This window comes from Hyperoodon ampullatus (genome assembly GCF_949752795.1).
Source record: "Hyperoodon ampullatus genome assembly, chromosome: 9".
In the NCBI taxonomy this organism is placed as follows: Eukaryota; Metazoa; Chordata; class Mammalia; order Artiodactyla; family Ziphiidae; genus Hyperoodon; species Hyperoodon ampullatus.
In genome coordinates this window covers 99,958,732-99,972,729 of record NC_136922.1, presented here as the reverse complement: position 1 = coordinate 99,972,729, position 13,998 = coordinate 99,958,732, and the positions used below count along the sequence as shown (strand labels likewise).

General features: G+C 37.2%; 1 protein-coding gene across 1 annotated transcript in view; it reads right to left on the bottom strand.

The window, feature by feature from the left end:
• The window catches only part of CNTNAP2 (contactin associated protein 2), a gene marked incomplete at both ends in the record, with an annotated part of 2,063,650 nt that overhangs the window by 1,369,532 nt on the left and 680,120 nt on the right, over positions 1-13,998 (bottom strand). The window contains one exon of the mRNA XM_079711872.1: positions 5,467-5,660. Coding sequence (XP_079567998.1) covers positions 5,467-5,660 — 194 coding nt within the window. The remainder of the gene's footprint in view (positions 1-5,466; positions 5,661-13,998) is intronic.

Below are 13,998 nucleotides of genomic sequence, written 5' to 3'. Positions count from 1 at the left end.
TAACTATTATTTGCTTTCCAGATTTTTTAAATGTTTCAAGTTTGTTAGAAACAATTAAGTTTTATGTGTGTATGTGTGTGTGTGTGTGTGTGTGTGTGTGTGTGTGAATTTGGGTAGAGCATGTAAGCAACAAAGAGATCTGAGTTTTTTTTTAACAGATCTAGGAAATTAATACTCTACTTAATATTGCTTAGAGAATACGAAATTATATATTTCTATATTCTTGATAAGGATCTAACTATGTAATTTAAATATAATAAAACATTCCTGTTCTGTGGGACTTTCCTTTCAATATATTCAGTGATTACTGATCCCACTCTGACACTATTAATAAAAGGGATTAAAACAGTTTTAAAAACATAATTAGGAATATATAAGCATATTCTCACTATTTAAAGACAATTTTAAAAAGAGAAAGAAAAACTGTGTTTACTTTGCAGGTAAATTTGTAGTATGTTACTATCCCGAAAAACAGTAATAGTATGTAAGGAAGGCACTCACTATTAATACTCCAATTTCCTATTTCGGCTCCAAATATCTACACTCAAAACCAGTAATTGAGTTACCTAAGCAAAACTAAATGCAGCCACTTAGAAAAACGTGCTGGAATTCTTATTGAATTAATGTTCAATGGACTTTTGATAAGAAATGCTTATATAAGAATACTTCCATATACACTACCAAACGTAAGGTAGATAGATAGTGGGAAGCAGCCGCAGAGCATAGGGAGATCAGCTGGGTGCTTTGTGACTGCCTGGAGGGGTGGGATGGGGAGGGTGGGAGGGAGGGAGATGCATGAGGGAAGGGATGTGGGAACAGATGTATATGTATGACTGATTCACTTTGTTATAAAGCAGAAACTAATAAAAAAAATAAAATTAAATTAAAAAAAAGAATACTTCCTTTCTCTTTAACAGATTATACATAGGAAATCTGAAAATACCTTGAAAAGTATGCAAATTAGAGTTTGTGGAATATGTAAATGCAAATTAATTTTTGGCAGTTTTACCAACCTGCACATATTTTCCTTTTATGTTGGAAAGGAAATTCTAAATAGAAGGAAATGTCATTGAGGATAAAGTGTAAAGGAGTCTATTATGCTTAGTATTATCAAAGAGGAATAAGAAGCTTGACTAGTTTAGCACATTTAGCAACTCACATATTTGAGTATTAAATATTCAGCTAAAGTATTCTTCAGAGGTCTTTTCAAGAACCATTCTCATCCACATTGAGACTCATGACTTTAAAATCTTGTGAGACTGTCGTAATTTCTTATCTACATGACCTATTCCTCACTTATTTTAACATATCATCCAATGGTCATAAAATAATTCAGAATCTCCATATGGACATTTAATAAAAATATTATAATAAAATTGGTTGTGGTTGTCCATTTCTACAGTCATAGAAAGAATAACCATTGACATTTGTTAAAAACAGTATTTCAGTGATTGAACTTATATTATTTTGCATTCTTCTCAGGTAATCAATCATTTTAGGAAAAAAATAGGAAAAGCAACCTTAAAACTTCATCAACTTTGAAATCTTTTGACTCTCTGAAACTTTACATTGTATAAGGTGTTATCCATCCAAAAGCTCTCCAAGCTTATCTATGTGAGAAATCTTTTTTTTTTAAACTAGGCTTCATTTTATTTTATTTTTTCTAACATCTTTATTGGAGTATAATTGCTTTACAATGGTGTGTTAGTTTCTGCTGTATAACAAAGTGAATCAGCTATATGTATACATCCCCATATCCCCTCCCTCTTGCATCTCCCTCCCACCCTCCCTATCCCACTCCTCTAGGCGGTCACAAAGCACCCAGCTGATCTCCCTGTGCTATGCGGCTGCTTCCCACTAGCTATCTATTTTACATTTGGTAGTGTATATATGTCCATGCCACTCTCGCACTTTTTTAAGTGCAATATACATTACATTAAACAGTCGGAGTAAAAGAAAGTCTGATATTTGATTACCATTTTTAATAAACTTAAGCCCAGTATATTTTTGGTGGAGATTTGTAAGTGCTAAATTTTAATCACTTGGTGCATGTTAAGACGTAAGTTCAAAAGTACTGAAGAACTTTTAGGAAACAACAAATTTTATCTCTTTTAGAATACATCAAAGTGCTGGACTATTTTTCAGATTAGTGAGGGTTAAAATATTTCTATCATAGATCATTAAAGTAATGTAAATTATGTTGCAGGCTCATTGGCACTTAAGTATATTTTACAGTGTTTAGTTTGTGTCTCAAATTTGTTTTGATTTTTTAAACTTTGTAATTAGCTCACTATATTTTCATCTAGAAATAATCATTCATTGCTCACCACATACTCATTTTTTAATGAGAAATACATCATTTTAAAGAAAGCGACAAAATGAACACCAGAAAGGCAAAAAACAATAGCAATACACCCCTTATCACCATCAGAAAGGGCGGGGAGTCCAGTATGTAGATATAGCCTACCTCCACAATTTGTGATATTTTCGCTGAATGACCTTGTCTCCCTGACTCAACCACTGGCATTTTATGTAAACCAGAAGAGTCCAACTCACTCTCCTTAGTTCTTTGCACTTACCTCTCTGTATTTAGTCAGAATGGGACCCTCCCTTACTTCTAAGTGTCTGATAACTAAAGCTCTAGGATCACTGCCTTTTAGCAGTGATCTTTAGAGCAGCCATCTTTATAAACTACTTTAGTGCATTATGATGGGATAGGATTTGACATTCTCTCAACTGTGGGATGAAAACTTTACAGAAACAGAAATCTGAAAGATAGTTTGGAGTCTGGCTGCAACCACTCAAGTAATTGCATTTTCGGTTAGCACCCACAGAGAGTTAGAAAATAATGAATGCTCTACTGGAAGAGTTTGTGATCTGGGCCTCACTCACCTACACCCAGTTAGTTGTTTGGTCTGCTGTTTGGTTAGCCATTTGGTCAGTCTCTCTCTCTCTGCTCAACTTTAAGGAAGGTCCTTTCTAATTTTCTCTTCTACCATTGTTTTTCACAGTTGATCTCCTCTATCCCCACCTTACCTACAGGCTAAAAACCAATCTAAAATATGGTTCTCAATGTCGACTGCACATTAGAATGACGTGGGGAGCTTTAACATCTCAACGCCTAGACCACCAAATTCCAAATCTCTGGAGGTAGGGCCCAAACATCCATGTCTTAAAGCTTTCTAGGTTCCATTGTGTATCTGGGTTGAAAACCACTTTTCTATAAATTATGCCTGAGACTTTAAATTATCTTAATTGTGAGATGAAGACTTTCCATAAAGAGAAATTTTCTCCTCTACTTGCTTCCTACAATTTACACATCCCAATATACAAAGGTTCTTGCCATACAATCATGGCTTAATAGAAGTTACTTCTAAAGGACTACTCTCTCATACGTACTTTTGATTATCAGGATATTATAAACTTATCTCACATGACAGTTATGATCACTGGATACTGCTGTGGAAGTGACCACCTACCCAAGCCTGGAGCACTAAACTCTGCATACTCACAAAAATTGCTTGAGGATTTTTAAGATATAGATTCTCTAGGAGTGGGCCCTGATCAGGTTGAAAATCCCCAGCATTCTGTCTAATAAATAAATTAAAAAGAATTACCTCCCATTCCTCCTTCTTTTTGTTTAGTATTGATGGTTTTACTTGATTTTGGTTATAGCTACCTTTTTTTTTTTTTTTTTTTTTTTTTTTACGGTATGTGGGCCTCTCAATGTTGTGGCCTCTCCCGTTGCGGAGCACAGGCTCCGGATGCGCAGGCTCAACGGCCATGGCTCACGGGCCCAGCTGCTCCGCGGCATGTGGGATCTTCCCGGACCAGGGCACGAACGCATGTCCCCTGCATCGGCAGGTGGACCCTCAACCACTGTGCCACCAGGGAAGCCCTATGGCTGCCTTTTAAAATAACTAAACTAAAATAGATCCCTCAACATTTAGTATTTTAGAATAATTTATTTATATGGTGTGAATATTTGAATATACACAACTTTCTAATTTAATTAAAATAATTTTAAGAGTACGTGGATTAAACTTTATATTTTTCTCTCCTAATAAGAGGATAAAGTGCCTATAGATCTGTAATAGGGGTTTAAATTACTACTATAATATGAGAATGTTCTTTTCTTACCACAAATCACTGCTCCTACTCCTCTAAATTATTTCTTCATAATTTCAATAGTTTACTCAAATTGAAGACCTCTGTTTTGAAAAATATCAGTGTCATTAATATAAATTCTACTTACATGATTCTGATATAATTGGTCTGTGTGTGCCTGGCATCCATATACTTTAAATTCTTCTCAGGTGACTCAAATGGATAGCCCAGATTGAGACCTGCTGCCCTAAACCTTGAATAGAAACTGCAGCCTAAGGAAACTTTCTTCAACCAACAACAATGAATGAATGAATGAATAGCTTCTCAGTGGTTTTAATAGATAAATACTGGCAAATGAACACACCTCAGAGTGAGGACTAGTAATATTTTAAAACGTTTAACACTGGGGAGGGGATGCTGATCGTGGTGCCTGATGTGTTCCAGAGCTATGGCTAGTCTTTCATTTGCTTTTTCTTTAAAAGAAAACTATTTTTCTACCTTACTTTTCTCTTCATCGGTAGCTAAGAAGTGGTGCTTCATCCAAACAGGCCCTCATTGAAACAAAATAGAAAACCGGACTGGGGCTGGCTTCCAGCAGGAAGTGAACCGTTTCAGAGTCCACAGTCCCCCTGCCCTGTGTCCATCAGCTCCTCTAAGCACTGTTGGCAATAGACCTTCTTACCTGCCGTCCTTTAAAGATTTAATTAAATATCTTCAACAGAAACAGTCTAAGGCAAATAAGTGTGAGCAGATATAAGAAATGGAAACCTAAGTCAAGAGAATTTTTTTTCATTCTATTTGCTTAATTCACAGTTCAGAATTTGCATACTATGTGTACCACTGCAGATCTGTTCTACAGACAAAAATATAGTTACTTGAAATATTGTGCTTAAAGAATTCTAATGTTCTATCATCATTACATTATTTACCAGATACTTTTCTTTTTTTGTTCAGGTTTCAACACAGTTTTATTGGGTGGTTTTGTTTTCTGTGAAATACACCAGAGGTTGGGGGAGGGGACACATTGACTTTATAATATAAGGGTTTTCCACCACTAAGGAAAGGCACGGGGTGGGGCAGGGTAGGGCATACTGGGGATTGGATTCATTTTCCCACCTTCTTTTGCTTTGCTCACATTTCTTTTCTCTCTCAGCAAGTACCAGAGGACACAAACACAAAGAAACAAAAATAGCAAGATGAACCTCCAACCAGGCTACTCCCAAGCCTTTCCCCAGGCTGCACCAGGGCTGGGAGGAGCCGGGTAGCTGCTCCCCAGCCCTAGGACACACGGGAGTCTGCTACCATTTTCAAATATCTGCAACTCAATTCTATGTCTTTGCCTTTCTGACAATGACTCACCCAGATATTCCCATCTTGATGGTAGGGTTTCCAATTTCTCCCTGTGTCGCTGTAGAGCATGCGGTATTGGGTCACCCAGTCTGAGCTGCTGTATCTTCCTTGGGTTGCTATGGCACTGATCTGCTTTCGAATGCCAAAGTCAACCTGAAGCCATTGATAATGGTCACTGTCTGATGGAGACCATCCCCCAGCACCTGAATAAGGTAGAGACAAGAGGGTGAAATAGGTATTTAATGTTGAACTTCTACAATTGACAATGGATCATTCTGCATCTTTTAATTGCCTTGGTAGTACCATATTTCACAGATACATTATGAAGTGTCCTTTATAGATGCCACTGGGACTTCAACTAATATTCTTAAAGCTGGGTAACATTGATACTCTAGCCTCCTTATGGTGTAATTATATGCTCATTTTCTCCTGAGCAAATGTCTTCATAATTCCTCGATTAGGTCTTATTAGTACATGTCAAAGTCTAATTGGCTGAGGGTTGATCAATTTACCATGAATTCTTCAACTAAAAGTCACTAGGAAAAGATATGTAACAATCTATTATTTCCTCGTATAAGGGTTTATCTTTTAGTAGACCATAAATGAAACAAAAAGCAATTATACACAACTCTACAATATATTTTACTTTAGAAAGTTCAGAGTTCAAAGAATGCTAGTAGTTCTCAAGATGAGGCCTAATATTGCATTAAGCCCTTGGACTCCTGAGAACTAAGATATATAGTAAATCAGGCAATACATTTAGTAGCACTTAAGAGGTAGACTACTGATGACTCTAGATAAACACATTTCTAGGAAAATAATTTGACTCACTAAATGAAGTGAAACTTCTTTTGGTAAAATAAAATAAATGACTGGCAAATAGTAAGAATGCAAAAAACATTTATTAGAAAAAAAACACTAACATAGATAGAACAAAAAGAGTCCTAATTTATAGCACTATGTAAAATAACTATGGTTGTAAATAAATACATTACAGAAAATATGGCATAATGCTTAGTGCTAAGAGGCGATATAATGTTTTGAGTAAGTTTGGTTACTAATGGTAGTAAATAATAGAAAAATATTCAACAAATTATCCAATATACAGTATATCAAAACATGTGCATCACTTTTCAAAAAGGAATTTAAATGCTGACAATAAAATAATTTATTTTATGAGGAGTATGCTAATAAAGATCATTTTGTAAATCAACACCGATATATCATTCATTTCATGATGTTTATATGGCTTATTTCTGCTTTCAGCCATGACAGAATAGCTCTCCCACCACAAAAAATTACAAAACTGACAAAATGTATACAATTACCCTTTTAAGGGATTGGACAACAGAGAGTATTGGACCCTGATCCATGAGAGAAGATAAACAAATGAGGTGAGCCCTGCCAGCTTCCTGGCTTTCTGCCTGGTTCACTTTCCAGATCATGGCACATGGAAGACTATTCCAAACAGGCACAGCAGCATCACTGAGATGGAGACAGAGCAGAATCAAAGCTCCTGAGGAACCTGGAATTTATAGGACAGAGTACTAGGGAGGGGGCAGTTGTGCAGAGAAGGGTCTCTGGAAATGTACATAGGGTCACCAATGAGTCTCTGCAGTTCAGACTCTGAATGAATACTAAATTGTGTATTTGCAGACCAAGACTCCACTAGACCAGGTAAGGGGAGATCTGAAGTGAACAACAGTCAGAGGCTGCACAGGGCTGTAAGTAGTCTGATTTCAGACTGGACAAGATTGAGAGAACTTGAACAAACCTAGGCATTCAGTAGAGATCTCAGAAAGGGAGTAGAATAATTTAATCCTAAATAAGAATTCTAATTCTAATCCTACTGTGGACACATCTGAACAAAGGTTGGTAACAAGCCTGAAAAAAGATCAATCTGACCCCCAAATAAATTAACTCCTCGGGGGCCTCCCTGGTGGCGCAGTGGTTGAGAGTCCGCCTGCCGATGCAGGGGATACGGGTTCGTGCCCCGGTCTGGGAGGATCCCATATGCCGCGGAGCGGCTGGGCCCGTGAGCCATGGCTGCTGAGCCTGCGCATCCGGAGCCTGTGCTCCGCAACGGGAGAGGCCACAACAGTGAGAGGCCCGCGTACCACAAAAAAAAAAAAAAAAAAAAAAAAAAAAAAAAAAAAAAAAAAAATTAACTCCTCGGTTGAATGAAACTCAACACTCCATTAAGGAAGACCATGAGAGTTTACTTTTCATGAAACTTTCATGAAAACATGAAAGAAACTCAACAAAATAGAAGCCATAATGTCCAGTACAAAATTTTTTAAAATATTAGATATTTGGGGAAGCAGTAAAATGTGACTCATAACCAGAGAAAAGTCGGTCAATAGAAATAGACAGAAAAATGACAGAGATGATGAAATGAGCAGATCAGGACCTTAAGACAGAGATTATAAATTTGTTCCATATTTGAACAAGAACATATAGCTACTGATGAAACAAATATGAAACCTTAAGGGAGAAAAGAAACAACAAAAGAGAGTAAAATGGAAATTTTTGAACTAAAAATTATACCTGAAAATAAAACATTTACTGGATGGGCTTAAGAGCAAATTAGAAAACTGAGAAGAAAACATTAGTATACTTAAATACAGGTCCATACAAACCCTTCAAACCAAAGCTCAGACAGGGTAAAAAGGCTTAAAAATGAACAATACTTCAGTAACCTGTAGGATAACATTAAATATCTTAACAATCATGCAAATGGAGTAAGAAAAGCAGAAAGGGTAGAGACTGAGGCAGAAAAAGATACATCTGAAGAAATAATAGTTGAAAAATATGAACCCAAATATCTGAGAAATTCATTGAACGCCAAGCAGGGTAAATACAAAGAAAAACACACCAAGGCACATCATAAAGAACTGATAAAAAAACAATGCCAGGGCTTCCCTGGTGGCGCAGTGGTTGGGAGTCCGCCTGCCGATGCAGGGGACACGGGTTTGTGCCCCCGTCTGGGAGGATCCCACATGCCGCGGAGCGGCTGGGCCCATGAGCCATGGTCGCTGGGCCTGTGCGTCCGGAGCCTGTGCTCTGCAGCGGGAGAGGCCACAGTGGTGAGAGACCCACGTACCTCAAAAAACAAACAAACAAACAAACAAACAATGCCAAAGAGAAAATCTTAAAACTGTTCAGAGGGCAATAACATCTCAACAATAGCAATGCAAGCCAGTGAACAAGGGAACAACATATCTGAAATGATGAGAAGAAAAAGAAAGTGTCAATGTAAAATTCTACATCCAGCAAAAAAATCCTTTAAACATGAAAGTAACATAATGATGTTTACGACAAACGCTGAGAGAATTCATCATCAATAGGTATGCTGTATAAGAAATGCAAAATTTTAGCTTCAAGGAAAATTGGCCATACGGAAATTCACATCTACATGAAGAAATAAATGCTGAAAATGGTAAACATGTCACTAAAGATAAACTATTTGTTCATGTTTTAAAATTTCTGTAGAAGATAATTGAGTGTTTAGAACAAAAATAGTAACAGTGAATTAGAGGGTTTATAACAGATGTAGAAGTAAAATGTATGACTACAATAGTACAAAGGGTAGAAAGCAAGAAATAAATATACCGTACTGAGTTCCTTATGCTACATTTGAAGTGATACAGTATTACCTGAAGCATTAAACCCTAGATCAAGGTTTGCAAACGTTTTCTGTAAGGGGTTAAACACTGAATATTTTAGGCTTTGCAGACCATGCTACCTCTCTTATAACTACTAAACTCTGCTGTTGTAGCATGAAGCAGCCATAGAAGATCCAGAAACAAGAGTATGGCTGAGTTCCAATAAAACCTTATTAATAAAGACAGGGGGCTGGCTGGAGGGCTGTAATGTGTCAACCTCTGCCCAAGATCAACTTCTGAAAAGAGAGGAAATTTAAAAATCTGTGCATTTTACTGTATCTAAATTATACTTCCAAAACATTTAAAAAAGATTTATGTATATAATGTGTGTGTATATATTTAGTCTACATATATGCTTTCTATAGAAAGTGTGCATAACTAGCTCATAACTACTTTCTCAGTCTTCAACTATTCTCCTATTTCTTCAAACCACACTTCTACAAGAATGATGTTTCTAAAATACAATCTAATCATATTTACTCCCAGACCAATATCCTTCAATTGATCCTCATTGCCTCCAGAAATAAATGGCCCACACCTTCACCCACAAAAGACATGCTTGGAACACACCCTCTATACCTACACAAATCCTCCCTCAACTTATCCTGGGGAATTATTATTTTTCCTTCAAGGATCAGCAAGTTCACTCCAAACATCACCACTGCAGTGGAGGCTGTGATATGCCATTTTGGTTCTCCTTTATGACTGGAGGACTTATTCTTTCAGATATTTAGAGTGCTGTCAGAACACAGTAGTTAGCTGTAATTCCCCTTCAGGAATTTCCTTCGTAAAAAAAAAGAGGCATTTTACACAAGGTCACATCCCTTCCTAGGTCTGTACAGATGCAAGGATGGGCCAACCAGGGGCTATAAAGGGCCAGTACCCTTGCCCCAACTTGGGAAAACTATTAAGGGTCACTACGGTCTCAGAGGTCCCTGAGGAATTAGTTGAAACTTCCATTGAGATTGCACTGCATCTCAACTACTTCCTCTGCCTATTTCTGCTTCCTTCCCTTCTCTTCCACAGGTTTTCATCCTGAAGGTACTCCCTAAAAAATTTCCTACATGCTCTTCTCCATTTCAGAATTTGTATCCTGGGAAATCCAGTTCACAATATTTTCTTGGAGCCACTTTCCTTATAATCTGCTCACTAACAATATGGGTTACTTGCCCCTGCTTTGTACTTTGTTATTTTTATGCTGTTTTTTCCCTATTGTAGCATCTAATATTTCCAATATTCATATATCATCCACATGTCTATTTTACCGAGAATTCTGTAAAATTTTGGAGAAGCCATAGATGGACAATATACCTAGTCATCAAGAGATCATAAATATATTTTCTTATCTGTTAGATATATAATTCCAAACTTTGGAAAAATTCTATACCCAACTGCACATAAAGTTCTATCTGTGCATTATTAAAAAGGTGATTTGGTCATTGAAGTAAACAAGCAAATATTACTGTGAATAAAATAAGAAAAATATGTGCAATTGATTGATGAAATTTAGAATATTTCCCCTAACTAGTTTTTCCAAAAAAAAAAGAATCCAGAATAAATTTTCTTAAGTTACCCATTTTTTGCTACATTACAATTTTTCAATAAGGAAGCAATTAACATACAGCTACTTAATCCCATTTATCTCATTACTATAAAAAATGAATTTATTGTCAACTTTAAGGGAAGCAAAAAACCTAAAAGCAATGATAATGTGAGTCAAAACTTATTCCTTAGCAGAAGGATATGTGGAGAGAATAGTGATTAGCCTCAAGGAGAGGGCAAATGTCAGGCTTTCACGAGGAACATGGTGGAAAGATGGCTGAGAAGTTTCTTGTTTCTCTTTGATCTCTCTAGCAATTTAACTTGGGGAGGTTGATTACTTTGTTCATTTGGCTTGTGACATGTGTAACCTCTATTGATCCAAGGATTAAGAATGATACCTCTTGGGGCTTCCCTGGTGGTGCAGTGGTTGAGAGTCCGTCTGCCGATGCAGGGGACACGGGTTCGTGCCCCGGTCCGGGAAGATCCCACATGCCGCGGAGCGGCTGGGCCGGTGAGCCATGGCCGCTGAGCCTGCACATCCGGAGCCTGTGCTCCGCAACGGGAGAGGCCACAACAGTGAGAGGCCCACGTACCGCAAAAAAATAAAAATAAAAAATTTAAAAAAAGAATGATACCTCTTTCATGACAAAAACCTCAGGAAATGGTATATAAGAGAGCAGAAGGGCTCCCCCAATATATCATGGAGAGTATAAGAAAGAGGGCAAAAGTGTTCCCAGTGGATATTGTGGTAGCTCAAAGGAACTACATTTGAGCTTTGAGCTTTGAGTGGAAAGTAGAAGAGGAGGTAAAGGAGGTGGAGATACTGAACATTCATAAACTCTTAGCTTCTAAGATGATCTAAGAATAACTCTTATCTAGAAATAATAGAGCCAAATTAGATAACCAATAAATTGTTACAGTGACTTGAAAGATATGTACTTACATAGAAAACCTACTATTCCCTAAACACTAGGAGGCTGTTCCCTCACCCCCTTTTGCTTCCTCTTTTCCTTTCTCTCTCTCCCTCTCCCCTTTCACCTCCCTCCACCCCTCCCTCTCTTTCTCTCTCTCTTCCTTTTTTCCTCTCTCTCACATACACACATTTCTCTCCCTCCATATATGTGTGTGTGCAGGTGTGCGGGTGAGTGTGTGTGAACTATAAAGACACTAGTGTTTGCATTCTGGATGCCCACCCTACTGGGGTTACTTGAGCAAAGAATTATAATAGAGAACTTGGAGAAATGGATGAAACCAACACTCTAAACTCAGGGATAGCTTATAATTGTGATAGACATTTCTGCTGTGTAATTTGTAAATTAGTACCTCTGAGAGCAAAGAGAAACTTCGTGTGTGGTTCAAGAGAGGACCTGGAGTTTCTTTTCCAGTGATAAATGGCTCCTGTATAAACCTGATGCCAAAGCATATGGTTATAACACCACCAGAGAATACAAGCCTCGATTCTAATTTAACAGAAAAAGGTAGAAAAACATTCAGTTAAGGCTAGAACTACCTTTAATGACTGGATGAGAAATATGTATCAGATGAAAAGAATAAATTGAAAAGGAGACTTGCAGGCCAGATAGCATTATGAGTTCTATCTGAAGTAGGATAAATATGCTTCAACCAAGTATAGACACTCGTTGATTGGAAGTAGCCAGAAAAGAAAGCCATGGCCGTTAATTAATGTCTGTCATGAGCTAGAGAAGGGAAAACGGCCATGCCACCATCATTCCTAAAATACGGAATAAACTAATAAAATAATTCTAAAATAAAAGAGTGTAAAAGCTAATTTTGAAACAAAACAGAAGAAAAAAGATGTGATTTTATCAGAGTATAGGAAATTACCTCCAGAGACAAATTAGGACATAAGGAGAGAAGCATAGCTGCTTTAACTTTTTGAAACATTCAGATTATATCTCAAAGGACTGGTTTTACTCATAAATGTAACATTAGCTTCCTTGAATATTTATCAAAGGAGCTGCCAGAAAAGTAAAGGTAGCTAAAAACAAACAAAAAACAATAACACCCCCTCCAAAAAACAAACAACATAAGCTTTCAAAACAAAGGACTTAGAAAAACAATAGACAAGAAGGCTCTTCTTCAAAATCAGGTGTGTGGATTATGAACATTTAGAATAAAAGGGAAATGGTCTGGGGGGTTGGTGATACTGAGGGTGGTGTTGGTGGGTTATAAGGATTTCCTGTTTGATCACATTTTTGTTTAATAGGAGACAGTAAATTCTATCACTGTACCTCCAAGTTAACTTTAGCAAAGCATTTGGCAATATCTCTGATAAGTATAAAAGAGTAAAATGTGGTCTGGGACATAGCAGTTTTAGGTAAATTCAAAAATGATTAATAATTATGCCCCAAATATGTTGATTAAGGACTGTGTCAACTTGAAGCTAGGTCCTAATGGTATGCCACAGGCTTTCATTCTGTATACTGTCATTTTTAATATTTTTATTATCTAAGACATGGAAGACATGCTTATGAAATTTGTCAGTTACATAAAGCTGGAAAAGAGACCTAACAAGGTAACTAGCTGAATTATGATGTTAAATGTTTGACTGGCTGGAAATCTGAGCTCCTCCTAGCAAAATTTGTTTTAATGTCAATGATAACCTAAAATGCCCATTTTGAACAAATGCATTATCAACTTCATTATTAAGGTGCATAAAAACTACAAATAGAACTACCATATGACCCAGCAATCCCACTACTGGGCATATACCCTGAGAAATCCATAATTCAAAAAGATTCATGTACCACAATGTTCATTGGAGCTCTATTTACAATAGTCAGGACATGGAAGCAACCTAAGTGTCCATCATCGGATGAATGGATAAAGAAGATGTGGCACATATATACAATGGAATATAACTCAGCCATAAAAAGAAACGAAATTGAGCTATTTGTAATGAGGTGGATGGACCTAGAGTCTGTCATACAGAGTGAAGTAAGTCAGAAAGAAAAAGACAAATACCGTATGCTAACACATATATATGGAATCTAAGAAAAAAAATGTCATGAAGAACCTAGGGGTAAGACAGGAATACAGACACAGACCTACTAGAGCATGGACTTGAGGATATGGGGAGGGGGAAGGGTAAGCTGTGACAAAGTGAGACAGTGGCATGGACATATATACACTACCAAACATGAAATAGATAGCTAGTGGGAAGCAGCTGCATAGCACAGAGAGATCAGCTCGGTGCTTTGTGATCACCTAGAGGGGTGGGATATGGAGGGTGGGAGGGAGGGAGACTCAAGAGGGAAGAGATATGGGAACATATGTATATGTATAACTGATTCACTTTGTTATAAAGCAGAAA